We start from the raw sequence: 15018 nt of genomic DNA on the forward strand, positions 1-15018 counted from the left end.
TAACTGTTCTGCATGAGCTTGTTATTGAAAATGAACCGTCTTCACTATGTTCCCTCTCAAAGAGCAGTCTCAAACAATGTCATCTCGGCTGGAAAACGAGAAAAACCGCTACTCCAAAGTGAAAAAGGATGATATTCATTACGCGTCTTCGCCTCTCGGCCAATAACGCACGCCGATATATCAGGCGTGCGTTTACAAGGCCATTTATATGGAAATGAACAATCCCCAAAGGACCGGCCCCGCCTCTCAGGCCTTCACTTTCTCAGGCTGTTACTCAATTACACAGTGGTCCTACGGCCAGGAAGGAATTTTTAATTGGGAATTGATTAAAAACGGCAACTCTTTGTGGGTTCAGCTTGCCTCTCAACTCTGCTCTTGCGCGCTTTTATCAAATCACACAGCAGGTGTTAAGTGAGCCAAAGTGACTTAACAGATCAGGGGGTGGTCCGAGTCAATGTTAATCAACTCAGTGTGTGTGTGTGTGTGTGTGTGTGTGGGGGGGGGGGGTACTGAGGAGTGTCCATGGGATGTGTGGAAGTAATTATAAAAGCTAAATCTGGAGTGTACGTACTTTTGTGTGTGTGTGTGTGTCCAACTGCGAGGTCAAAATCACTTTCTATCCAACTTCATGCTGAGTAGAGAGAAAGAGGGTTTTCTTTTTTTCTCGTTCTCTCTCTCCCAAACACACACACACACACACACATGCACACACACACCATACCTGATTTTGCCACAAATTTGTCCAGTTTTCTCCCTCAAGGAATACCCATCAGGGAAGTAGATATGGTACACAGCAAACTGAATATTTTCCAAGTGCGATGACAGTAAAATTATGTTGGCTATAAATATCGCTAAACTACGGAGCCCCTCTGGGGTCACATGGTAGAAAAAAAAACTTGATGTGTAAATCCATGCGAACGGATTTGTAAACTAAATCCGTTCGCACGGATTGTGAATCCGAGGGCACGGTTTAGAAATCTGTTTGCACAGTTTACAAATCCGTTCGCACGGATTTACACATCAAGTTTTTTTTTCTACCATGTGACCCCAGAGGGGCTCCGTACTAAACATTTTGAATCAAACAATATCAACAAACGTGACCCGTGATTGCTTGTTTCACAGCGCAGGTGTTGCAGTCTGAACAAAGCCAACCTCCTCATTACAGTAAGTTCAGGCAAATGTATTCATGATGTGTTCCTTTAAACAACAAAGGATGGCCACAAGGTGCTGTACAGGTGCAGGTGCTGAGAGACAAAGAATATAAACACCAATTAAAAGAAAACATCACAAATAGATATTACAATGCCTAGAGTTTCTGTGTGTGTGTGTGTGTGTGTGTGTGTGTTGGTGGGTGGATATGAAAGCATTGGAGTTATACCCAGGGCCTGTCTAACAAAGCCAATTCAACATAATCAGAGTATCTTTGCGATAGCTGGCTTCACAAAGACTAACAATGTCAGTCTCGCCAAGGTGCTTATCAACTGAATCATATTACTTTTGCCGCTGCAACGGCCTAATTTCTCCATGGGGATCAATAGTTTCATCTTATCTTTCATCTTATCTTAAATATGCATATTTTTTCATTCTGAACGGAATCACTCTGATTGAAGATTCCCCCGCAAGTATTTACATGACTGCTAAATAAAATGGTTGCATAAGATGTGCATTTACATGCTCCAGCATATGTAATAAGAATAAAAGTTCCTGACATGCTCAAAATACAGAATCCAGCACTCTAGCATGGGCTTACGTTTTTAAAAGAGGGACCTGGTACCATTATTGCTTTACTGCTGTCCTTTTAGTATGTTCTGATGTTCTGCTGCTTCATCAGAACATACTACTCCCAACAGTTATTAAATGGGATAAGGGGAGCTCAGGATGAGCTTTACAGCAGCTGCCACTTATCAAATGTTTCTAACAAAAAAATAAGTGTCAGCAACACACACTGGTCTTTAGTCAGACTTCATCAACGTAGCTTCCCAGACTTGTTTGGGTAAAGTGGACACTGCTCATGCTGTGGGAATGCTGGGAACTGGGATCTGTTGCCACCGATCATTATCCTGATTGCTGAGTCACCGGTGTGTGTGACCTCAGTGCCTCAGACCAGGGAGGTGAATGGATGGTGACATGGGCATCTTTAGGGTATGGCGAGTACTCACCACAGATATTTGTTTTTCTAACTACCCAGTTCTTCTTCAATTTATTCCAAACTAACCAGAAATATCAAATGTATTACAAGATTTTTCCCAGGAAAGACCCGACACCATAAAAGCTTTCACGAACCCAGTGTAGATTGAATCACTATTGTGTTATACCAGTCAGAGGTAATGGATTATTACTCTGAGTGAGCCCAAATTTGTGGGGTATAGCCTAGAGGTTAGAGAAGCAGGCTCGTGATCAAAAAGTTGCCAGTTTGAATCCCTGGACCAGCTAAGAAAATGTGGCAATTCAGTAACACTCTTTCCTCCAACGTCTGTGCCCTTGAGCAAGGCACTGAACCCCCAACTGCTCCACTGGAGCTGCTCAGTGGCCACCAGTAGAAGACTGCGGTCATACTGGGCAGCTCCCAGCGGCCAACAGTAGAAGACTGAGAATGTTGTGCTTCTTGAAAAGAGTATGGGACTCTGTCATCTCTCCCCGGATAAAAAACCCCCAAAAACGTTAAAGCCACAGAATTTGAATGGATAGAACGGTCCTTCCACTGTTTCCTATGGTAATTTGGCTAGTACAGCATAAAATGGCGTTTATGGAATTTTAAGGGTTAATCGCGGTGACAATGCAAGTCTGGGCACTAAGGCCGTAAAGTCTGTCACACTTGCTTGAGAACTGCGCAGATGCGTCTGTTAGCGAACTGTCAAAACTCAACTGAAAGCTAACATTAGCGACAAGGCTAGCAAAGATTGTACTTCTCTCTCTAGCTCTTCTAGTCAACATTAGCATGTTAGCAATCCATGGCAGCAAGGAGACAGAGAAGCTGCTTTGGTTCTTGCTGCAAAACTTCTCTCAGCAACTTGCAATAAGTCAGTACATACAGAAGCTAGCCCAACGGTACACATAAAAATGGCCGCCGGTCCAACCAAGTTCCATTCAAGTTCTGTGGTTGTAGCTTATATTACTAATATAATAGAGAGCAAAGATCAAGCAAAAATAGCTAGATATCTAATTGGAAGCCAAAATCACACTAGTCACAGTAGTTTGGTGACCTAATAATTTATCACATTGACCAAATAATACCATGTCAGTCATCAGTCATTGCTCTACTTTGTTCAGAAATCTAGTCGATATATGCGGGTTTAGAAGTTTTGATGATGTTTCTACGCTCTCTGACTATGCTCATATGTCCAAAAGTTCTGGTCAGGGGTCATGGGCAACCTGTCTGAGATCCTCTGCCTCGTCATCCCCTTACGCCCCATCATTGCATTACTGGGTGACATCTTCACATTACAAACTCCCAAACATCTCAACGCCTTCATATTAATATCATTAACCATTGCCAAAAAGACCATATTACTGAATTGGAAAGACAGGAAAAGACTATCTACAAAGCAGTGGCACAACTTGCTTACAGACTACTCAAACCTAGAGAAGCTCACAGCATCAAAATAACATTAATTCTTTTGAAGATACCTGATCCCCCTTTCTACAATACCTTCAGGGCTGATTCCTCTTTCCACAACTGGTCCTTCATGCTAAAAACTAACATACCCACACATGAAGCATGAAGTATTCATGCAATGTGCAGCCCATTACCACACCAGCTTTGTCTATTTGGTCTTGTCTTCTTCTTTCATGTCCTGTCTTGTCCTGTTATATGTGTGCTGTTCTACCCCCTCTATATGTGAACATACATACATAAAGAATGATGTACTGATGTTGTTTTGTACATTACTGTGCTGTCTGGGTTTTTTTTTATTTGCAAAAATAAAAATTAGCTTTGATGATACCCACCTCTCTACTTCTCTACTGTTTCTCATCTGCCTATCATTAGTGCTCCAGAGCATAACCTTCTCTAGCTTCCTTTCTGTTGCTCTCACCAGTCTGTTAATGTACTGATACCAAAAACCATATCTAGGATAGCTTGCCTTTTCGATATCAAACTGGATCTCAGACCGACAGACAGGCCTACGTTTCCAGCCTGGGTATGCGCTGTGCTTATTAGCCTCAAATTGGTTCACACTGTTTGGTACAATACTCTGTTTATCTCTCTATCTCACTCACTCCACCGGCAATGTGAATAATCCATTGGCTGCGATCCATTGAGTCCATTCTGCAAAAAAGGGAGTAGAGAGTTTAACCCTGAAGTCCCTTTAGCACAAGATTCCCTCAGGCGTGCATGTAGTATCAGTGTACATTGAACCAAATCACTATCAGAGATGTCATGCACGTTTGACCTCATCTGCATCTTTCACCCCCACTTCAGTTTCTCCAGTGTGTCCATAGCAGCGGTGATGTGTGTTTTACAAGATCAGAGAATACACTTGAAATACTCTTCACCCTCACTGCTGGTCGAACAAACAGCCCTGAGAGATGAGTGGAGCTTGAATATCTTGACATCAAAGATGATGGGCCAAAAAAAAAAAAAAAAAACCTACTACTAAAAACACTGTATGTATGTGGGAGGTTGAATCGATATGGAGAGGAGCTCAAAAACAGCACATCCTGCCAGAAGTGGATGCAGTATTGATTAAATGCCTAGTGGACTGTTTCTTTTCTCATTCTGCCCCAAGTGAGAGGGGGAATCTCACTGGGTATCATGTTTTGGGGTTATCAGAGGATGTGAAATCAATTCGGAGCTGTTTCTCAAGAGGGAGAAACAACAACAATGTAACTTTTCTCGCTTTTTGATTCCCAAACAAAGTCATAATTTTCATGGGATTTGATAGGTCATATTTGTTACTGACTTTTCAACCATCTAAAACACTATACATTTCGGTATCTGAACTCTAGGTCCAGATTACAGTCTAGTCTTTTTTTGACTCATTGGCATAAATATTGATTAAATATCTTACTGTAATAGTAAGTAGTAAAATAGTAATAGGTAGTAGTAGTGGTGTGACCAAGTCTTGAGGCACAAGCCTCGAGTCAAGTCCCAAGTCTAAATGTAGATTACCAAGTCAAGTCCAAGTCAAGTCCATGTCATTAATGTCGAGTCTCAAGTCTAAATGTAGAACAGCAAGTCAAGTCAGAACAAATCAAGAGTCCAGTATCAATTTAATATCTTAAAGAAAACATCTAGGACTTTTCAATGCAATATGGTTTTAGAGTCTGACTCGAGTCCAAGTCATGTGACTTGAGTCCCCACCTCTGGGTAGTAGGCAGCTCTGATTGGTCGGTTCTTTCTGGGTTGTAAAATGCCAGCTTTCATCTACATCAATCCAACAACTCACCCATAATCAATAGCCATTAAACCTCTGTACTTGGCCTTGATCATTGTGCGTGTGTGTGTGTGTGTGTGTGTGTGTGTGCGCGTGTATGCAACTTCTCTCTGAGTAAAAATCTTTTAGACGGACGTTTAATCACATCTGTTCTTAAAAATTAATCAAGCTCGGCGAATTATCTCTGAGATCAAGCTGCACGAACGCACTTCCCACCTCGCCGCCATCATGTTGAGGTCAAACAGAGAACGCCGGCTCGTCCTCACAGATCTCCCTTAATCAGCAGTGAGCCTTAATTATCATACTGGCCTTTAGGATATCCTTGATTGCAGCCACCAACCTCATTGTTGCTGTGCAGCACAAAAGAAAGGACAGGCACACAATGGGGAAGACAGTTCTTCGCTGAAAAGTGACAATTACATTATGATAATTGTATTCAAACAAATGCACAGTGACTGCATCCATGACCTCGACGGCTGGCGTGTCCTTTCCTCAAATGCTAAATATCCCTTTTTTTGTAGTTTTCAGATGAAAGCCACACATTATCTCTGGCCATGAATTAGCTAGGAGGACTATTGAATATTCACCGCAGCCTAATTATCATATACTGTGTGTGTGGGCATGTGTTTGTTTTAAACGCAGTTCCGGACTCACTTTTTGCATGTACGCCTATCCCCCATCGCTTGAGGTGTTGCATACAGTACTCTACGAACCAGTAATCACTTAAAATACCCTTACATTTACATGAATTCATATAAAATCCCCTTAAAATGAGTTATTAATGGATCAGACCCCATTAAAACCCCCTTAAATACCCGTTAAAGTTTGACTGCTTACTTTCTAATTTAATGTAAAATTCAGGGAGACAGGAACTTTCCATTAATAACCTGTAAATCTGCACAAAAGGCATAAAAAAATCCCTTAATTTCTAGTGTCTCCACGATCCATCCCATGAATAAATCCCTTAAAACCCATGATACTAACCTTACTTTTTTATGTTATTTTTAATGGATAATGAATGTTAATGTAATTAGAAGTTAAGGACATTTCAGGGATAAAATTAAGGGGTTTGGTTTCATAGTGGCACACACACACGCACGCTCACACACACTATCTCCATCCCTTCGTATTCCGTTAACACGAGATTAAACGGCGGTGATAGAAGTGCCTTTGAGGCCAGTTTAGTGTAGCGTTAAGCGGACAGCTCTGAACATCCCATGTGAAAATCCCCCCGGGGTTGAGTCCCCGTGTATCGAGGAATGACTTAGTATCATGTCTAATGGGCTGGTGTGTTTGTGTAGCGCTTTCCTCTTCTTCTTTTCAGCCGGTCCCCCACTCCCCCCATGCCTTTTCACAGCAGCCACCCTAGCCACCCCCCCCCTGCGGAGAACAGCGCACCATATATCCTTATGGGCCCGGAATGAGCCTAATGCTCAGTCAGTTCTAACAGCTCCATATCAAGTGATGCTTTCATAGCAGGAATTTGTAGTTCAAAAATAATCTTCTATCTCTCTCCTTTGCTCTGTTTCTTTTTCTAGTACTTGATCTTACATGACTGTTCTGTGGTCATAGGGCACTAATGTCCTGACCTTTGAACTCCTTTATTTTGTTTGCTTGAAATTTTGGGTGATCTAAGAATTGAAGCTTACTGTATACTGTTGAAGCTTATTCTACATTGTAAGTCACTCTGGAAGAGAGTGTCAGCAAGATGCTTAAAATGTAAATGTAAATTTCACTGTAATGACAATAAGCACATGCATGGCCATGCAGGACCAGAGAGAATAGCCGCTGTCATTGTTACAGCTAATGGGGATCTGAATAAGCAATATTAATGCATACTGGAGTTTCAGATATGCAAACATTTCTCGGAGGCAGAGCTGCTCTGGAGGCAGAAATAATATCATTGGTTGAGTTAAACCTCAATGGGCGGAGCCAAAGAACCACAGATTTTTTAAGCTAAGTGCCAAACTTGAATGGCAAAGAATGAACTCTGGTCAATCCTGAGGACCAGGATTTACATTTGATGAAAATACCTGCCACAGAGCCAATGATTAATATTAAACTATACTTCCTTGATGATGTTCTATTGATATGCAATGCACTATGGGATGGGAAGACCTGAGGACATCAAGCCATGGGGGAAAAGGGAAATCCTGCCATCACCATCTTGGTTTACAACTAGACCGCTTCTGTTTTGTAGTCAATTGGAGTGTCAAAGATTTGGTTCATTTCCTATACAATCTCTGGTCAACACAGATTGTATAGGAGAGTTTCAGAGATCAATATCCACATTGTCCATTTGGCCTGTTTTACAAGTTCTATTTGCTCCCACCTACCCAGCATGCCTCTGTCCATCAGCAAATTGAAATTGCCTCAGTCCAGAGCCCAGCAAATGCTAAAGAGAAAGTCTGTAGAGTTTGATAATTGCCTTTGAGAATTGGATGATTTAGTCTCACTGGGGCACCGAATGTGCTCCAAATGAAACTAATCCAATTTGCCATGTTTTAGCAGAAAGATTGAACTCAGCCCCCATAATGCCGTGCGTTTGCCAGGCCAATATTTTGTTATGAGTTGTTTTCTTGTTGCTGCTCCCAAGGGAATCTTTTCCAATACATTCCATACAATTAAAATAGTTGACAAAATTATTCTTCATCCCCTAACGAAAAATCACTAGCTTATAATATTCTTGTAATATTCCTATAGGGACTTGTAGTGTATCTGTGCTACTCAACAGTGAGTTTATACTGACCTTATCATATGTATGGTATTTTTTTTTTGTTATGGTATGACTGTAATAGTCCTATAATAATATCCCTCTTGGAACTCATAGTTTTGTTGTGATATTTCTACAGTATATTTTAAGGTACGCTATTTTTTGATCTCCTATGGTATCACAATAATATTCCTATAGGGACATATAGCGCGTCTGTGGTACTTATACTTGCCTTATTATACTTTACGGTATTTCTTTTTTAATCTCCTATGGTATCGTTAGAATACTGCTAGATTTATAATAATTCTATAGAGACTGTGACATTTAGAAAACGCCTTCATTTGGTCCTTCATTCCAAATGCCATTTCTTACAGTAAGTCACTGAGTTTACCAGTTTACCCTCTAATTTGCGCACATATAGGATACTGTGAGTTATGATTGCTGATATTGTTGTATGTTTTATGTACTTAATGTATTTAGTCTGTTTTTAATTTGACTGCTGTGAGACCAGAGACAAATTTCCACATTCATGGACAATAATGTTTCTATTCTATTCTATTCTATCATATTCTATTCTATTCTATTCTATAGCATATTCTTCTAAAATGTTCTTTTTCATAAGGGTCTTGAAGAAGGAGAGAAAGAAAGAAAGAAAGAAAGAAAGAAAGAAAGAAAGAAAGAAAGAAAGAAAGAAATTATGATGTCTGATATCGTCTTGTGAACGTTTTATGTACTTAATGTATTTTGTCTGTTTTTAACTTGACCGCTAATTTCCACATTCACGGACAATAAAGTTTCTATTCTATTCTATTCTATCTAGTTCTATAGCATCCTTCTAAAATGTATAGTTCTTTTTCACAAGGGTCTTGAAGAATAAGAGAAAGAAAGAAAGAAAAAAGAAAGAAAGAAGAAAGAAACCTCTTTGTTTTTGCCCGGTCTGAGGCTGGAGAGCAGGGCAGACTGACCGTGTGCTGCGCTCTGACTCCATAACATGAAGTATGGCCGAGGGGCAGAGAGGCTGGTGATGTAAGCACTTATGCAATAACACCCAGTCCTCCATGCATTTTACCCTTATGAACACTATAGCAATCCTATAACACATTTCAGCAGGATGCTATATAATTATAACAGCAAAATTACAAGTCCTTATATTATGGGAATATTATAGGAATATTATAGTGATACCAAAGGAGATAAATACATAAGGTCACTATAAACTCACTAATGAGTAGACCACCACAGATTCTAACTATATGCTTTGTTTTATTATTAGCATGTTTGTGCTGTGTTTTATATTTCTTTTTTACTCTCTTTTCTCTGTTTTATTATGATATGTCGGTTCAGCTGTGGCATTGTGGCATTTTCATAGCATCAAATTTGGACTCCACAGCTTGCCCTACCCTGCTGATGCCCATGATGCCTTTGGGTGCAATTCTCTCATTCCTGTGTGCACTCTAAACAAAAAGGGCTCGGTAGGATTGTACCACAGCAGAACCCTCTCTGGTGCTATAAAGCAGTGATTCTCAACCTTTTTCATATCAAGGACCCCTAATTTAGAACACAACGGACCCTCATTTGATGAGATTTTGTCTCTTGGACCCAAATCTGAGAATATTTGTATTGTTAGATATGATTTTGTCCACAATTCCATGACTATCTGTATTGTAGGTAGAGAGATAACAGTGAAACTATGATCAAAATTCTTCATTCTTCTACATTCTCTAATTGTGTTAACTTCTTGTAAATGAAACAATGGTGAAGTTTAACAATTCATCAATTTGCTGGGGACCCCCAGGAACCCCCTCAAGGACCCTTGGTGGTCCCCGGACCCCACATTGAGAACCACTGCTATAAAGAACCCTTTTAGAAATGTTTTCTATAGCACCACGTTCAAATTGTTTTGTGTTCATTTTTCTGATTTGTTCTAATTTGAACAAATCATAAAACTGTAATGGCACATTTATTTTTTATTTTTATGTCATTACAGTTTTATATAGAAGCACTGCTCTTACCAAAGAACCCCTGAACCTCCTGAACCTCCTTTTGGTGGGTGTGGAAAAGTACAGCCAAGCAAAGTTAAAGGAATAGTTCACCCAAAATAATTAAAAAAAAACCAGTCATTCTCTACTCACCCCCATGTCAGTTGAAACTCCACTGAAGTTGGTAGGACCACCAAACACACAGCGAGTTATAGAAATGAACGGAGCCATCGTTTTATAGCTCCAAAAAAATCATATAATGTCCATAAAATTTCTCCAAACATAGCAGAATCCAAGTGTTTTGTAGCCCAACGATTGCACTGTGTGTCCAAAAGTCCAATATTTTCCGCACTGACAATGAAAATACAAGAGATGATGAGGTAAATATTGGACTTTTGGAATTGGACCCACAGTGCAAACTTCAGTCGTTTGGGAGAAGGCTGGGATGGAACTGTGTGTTTGGTGGTCCTATTAACTTCAGTGGAGTAAATTACTGAATTTTCATTTTGAGGTAAACTACTCCTTTAATGCCATTTCCCAGGGTATTTTTTGTTTTTTTTATTCACCATTCAGTAGTCTTTGATTTAGAGCCGTCGCCCAATCGCTGGCGAGGAGGGTGGAGAGAGAGAGAGAGAGAGAGAGAGAGAGAGAGAGAGAGAGAGAGAGAGAGAGAGAGAGAGAGAGAGAGAGAGAGAGCGGGGCCCGGCTGAGGTCTTTCAGCACCGCGGACAGCTCCTCGTCTCCTGTCGCTTGTGACTGCGGGGACGCGGCGCTGAAACGGCGACTGGACGTGACACACCAAACCGGCATCCAGTAGATTAGCTCCAATCTCCATCATCACCTCTAACACCTCTTCTTTTCTTCCCCCCCTCCTCCTCGATGGTTGACTTACATGCTTTTCCGACCTGACCGTGGAGTCCACCAGCGTTTAACTGCATTGCCTCTGCGTCTACCAGTCTGTCTCCCCTCCTTCTCCTCTTCTTATTGACAACAACAGTGCTTTGGATTGATCTCCTCGGAAGTTCTTGCATATATTTTTTGGGCTTCTGTCTCATCCGCACCCCCTTCAACCACCGCCGCTTGCTTCCCTTCCCCCTGTTCCCCCTGATGATGTCTCGGTTTGGGATTTTCCCGCAAGCCTGGACTTGGACGTTGCTTTAGGATGCAAGAGAACCATGAAGTTGAGTAGTTCCATGCTCCGATAGGCGACCCGCATCCGCAACGTTGCCCGGTTCTCCTCAGATCATTCATTTTTTTGTGTGTGAGTGTGTGTGTGGACAGCAGCCAGAGAGCAAGATGAGGTGCCTCTGTGACTTTTTAAATTCCACCTAAAAGAGAGAAGAGAGGGAGAGAGAGAGCGGGCTTCTATCGGCTGCTACTGCCGCAGGAACCGACATTTTTCCTTTCCTCTTTTTTTTTTTTTTTACCCCCAAACGAGTTGGTTATCTCGCATCTGATAGTCTCTGAGAGGGGGGAAACTCTGGAAAGGGTACACAAGAGCGCAGAGTAGTCTTTCCCTCCCTCCTCCACCCCCGAAATAAACGACCAAAATGAAGAAGTTTCGGAAGGTGCTGGACGGCTTGACCACTTCCTCCCCGGGAGGAACTATCGGGTCCCCGTCGTGCGGCAGCGCGGCCGGGACTCCCACCGCGGCGCCCACTCCCAAGGAGATCGACGTCCAGGAGACGCTGGTGTCGGAAAACTTTCAGCTGTGTAAGGTGGGTAACAGGCCTTTATTTTGACAGGTAATTCGGGAGCCGAGCCCGACAAAAGGACCGAGGTGTTAGTGTAATCGAATCCAGTGTAACGGCTTCTCTCATCAGCACCTCTGATGGCTGTAGCAGGCAGGAATAGGCGCAGTAAAGTGGAGTGGGGGGGTCATAAAAGTTGAATCTGGAATGAGTTCAACTGCTCCACTGCATTTGAGACTGTTCTGGGATCAGGTTTAAAGTTCAGCACCGCGGACAGCTACTCATTTCTAAACCTAGCCGATACTTGATTCATCCCTAAGCCCCAACCTCATGAGAGCTGCTGGTCCTCATCAGCCTGTGTGGCTTTTGCTTTAAGGCGTTAAGGCTAAAGCGTCGCGGTTATCCCATTAGTAACCGCTTGTGTGTTTTTTTTTCGACATAAAGCCTTGGCATCGCGGCCATGTGTGCACAGCTGGTGATGCCCCATTGACTTGTCAGAAAACATGGTGTGTGTGTGTGTGTGTGTGTGTGTGTATGTGCGTGCGTGTGTGCAGTCTGGGGTACCGATGACGGCGGCATCCGGTCCTATCCACCTCCAATTCCCATCTGTGCACCAGTGTATACGCTCCCCTTTATAGGCTTGGTGCATAGGATGCAGGACACTTATGATAGAAAAAAAACAAACAAACAAAAACAAAACAAAGGATGTCAATGAATAGAAGCCTAGCCTTGCATCAGCAAACAGGACAGAATGGTGGTAGGAGCGCTGACATAACTGGTGTCCCTCCCTTCTTGCATTACAAAAAAAAAAAAGAACAAAAAAAAGTGAACAACAAGCCAGCGAAGCAGAGGGACCCTGCAGTACTATCCTAGCTGATGTGCTTTTTCACTGGGAACGGAGGAGGTAGAGGGAGGGGAGGGGAGGGGAGGGGAGGGGGGGAGGAGAGAAAAAGGAGGGGGGGGGGTCCTATTTATAGCAGCCTCTGCCGCCCATTGCAGCCCCTTTGCTGGATGCATTTGGAGCTGACTGCAGCGATAATTCCTCGCCAGCCCCCCCAAAAAAGAGAAGAGGAGGGGGGTGAATTTTTGGAATCTGGCTGTGAATAATTCATTGAGAAGCCAAGAGAGAAACCGGGTTTGTTTGCGGAGCTGTGTTATTAGGGGGAGGTGGAAGCTGGTGGAGAGGGGGGGTAGGTTGATTCACAAGCTGGATGTAGATGCTGCAGAGCATCCTGGGCAGGCAGGCAGGCAGGCAAGGGAGGAGAAAGTGCTGGAAAAGAACGATGTGTGTGTGTGTGTGTGATGGCCTTATCCCATGCAGAAAGGGAGCTGCTCCTCCGCTCAGCGAGTGGCTTAATGCATCATGGTTACTAGAAACCTTCAATTCGCTGAAGCTCTCATGAAAAAGACATGAGAGGACTAACACCCCCCCCCCCCCCAACCCACCAACCAGCACACTTCTTCATGAATGCTCAAAGTGTGTGTGTGTTGTGTGTATGGAGGGAGATCTGTATCGTGTGTGTGTGTGTTACTGATGTGACTCAGGGATGGACTTACTGTAAAAGGGAGACCATGCCATTTTGTATTTTTCGGGGTTATGTTTTTGTTCATCAGTTCATCATCAACACATTGAAACCAGTAGCCACAGACCAGTAGCCAGGTGTTTTTTGGCCACCATCTCCATCCCATATGCATTAACTTACACTCTAATTCTCACTTAGGCATCTAATTATCACTTCCTCGCCTAATTGAAACCAGTAGCCACAGATGGGCTCTGCTGAAAAAGCAATAAGGGCAGTAGCCAGGTGTTTTTTGGCCACCATCTCTGTTCCATATCCATTAACTCACAGTCTAATTCTCTATTTATGTCTTGTCGTTCCCACTTCAAAAACAGTCTAAAAACATGGCGTCTCCATTGCATATCCATTGACTGCTCTAATTCTGAGTGGTGAGGATAAGTTTTCAAATGTATTACTTTCTGGTACAAAATCTGAACTCATCTGACCTAATCCTCACCCTAACTCCAACCTTAACCTCACTGGAGAGATGCTTGAAGATAACCTCAATTATCAATTTGCAAATATGTAGTTGACTTCTGCCTTCGCCATCAAATGCAAAACCATGAAATTTCCATTCTTGATGTGGCCCGACTGAAACTGAAAGTCAGAATGAAATCAATATGTAGTGGATGGAAAAGTGAGCGTGCAGAAGAAGCCTTTCTTTTTGCCATCTCTCTCTTTATTGGAGGTAATGAAGATATTGGGGTCCTGGAGATTAGGTCTTAGGGGGTTTGGAGTAGTGTGTGGGGCGAACACACACACACACACACACACACACACACACACACGCACATGCACACATGCACAGCACACAGATCTAGGGAATTGCGCCCCCTGACCTTTTCCCATTTCATTAGGCTATGAAGTATGAGCATTACCTACACAGCGGAAACCGTCTTTTAATGTCTTTAAAGTACAAAAACCACATCCACCAAAAAGATGGGAAGAGTCTTTCAAGAAGAAGAATTTATTTGTACTGGGTGAGTTGATATTGTTTAGCTAATGTTGGTCATATTTCATGCTTTCATCTTAAGATGATGAAAATACAGAAATGCAATATTGGCAATATTCTAATGTACCAACTAATGGCCATGCAGATGGTGGACAGATATTTTACAACACAACACTTCAGCATTTAAAGTCCCTTCTGACCTGCAATGAACTTAAACCAATGGTCAGGCTGATCATGCAAAGCCTACATCATTATTTACTCAACAAATGTGTTTCCATTGCTCATTATTGCATTCATTTCTTTAACGACATGTGATATTGAGGAATTATTTTATCCAATTATGCTGTTTCCATTCAGCTTTTCTAATTCAACACGTACATTTGCAAAAAAAACAAAAAACACTTGGATGGAAACTACATTCTAGTGGAGAGTAAAATCCACTAGAGTGTGTGTGTGTGTGTGTGTGTGTGTGTGTGTGTGGGAGGGTTTGGCACCTTGGCTAACTTTGCTAACTTAGTCATGATTTCTCTCCTCGGTGTGCCGTGTGGGAAGATGCAATAGCACATTTTGTTTGGATCATATTTTTATGTCTTCATAGTGAAGGTGTGATGGAACGCAACCTCCGAGGCGCTTGGGCGAGGTTTGATGAAATCTCGCTGAGGGACCCAGGTGGCTGAGAATCTCATTGAGTCTCAAGTCTCATTCCCCGGCCAGAGAAAAATGAGTTCAATGTGTTTCAGAGAGAGAGA

At 42.3% G+C, this 15018-nt stretch overlaps 1 protein-coding gene across 2 annotated transcripts in view; it reads left to right on the forward strand.

Moving 5' to 3' along the window:
• Positions 1-11617: 11617 nt before the first annotated feature.
• The window catches only part of stxbp5l (syntaxin binding protein 5L), a 226349-nt gene continuing 222948 nt past the window's right edge, over positions 11618-15018 (forward strand). For both annotated transcript variants that reach the window (XM_071914581.2, XM_071914582.2), the window contains exon 1: positions 11618-11785. In XM_071914581.2, coding sequence (XP_071770682.1) covers positions 11618-11785 — 168 coding nt within the window. The remainder of the gene's footprint in view (positions 11786-15018) is intronic.

Source organism: Centroberyx gerrardi, chromosome 10 (genome assembly GCF_048128805.1).
Source record: "Centroberyx gerrardi isolate f3 chromosome 10, fCenGer3.hap1.cur.20231027, whole genome shotgun sequence".
Lineage (NCBI taxonomy): Eukaryota > Metazoa > Chordata > Actinopteri > Beryciformes > Berycidae > Centroberyx > Centroberyx gerrardi.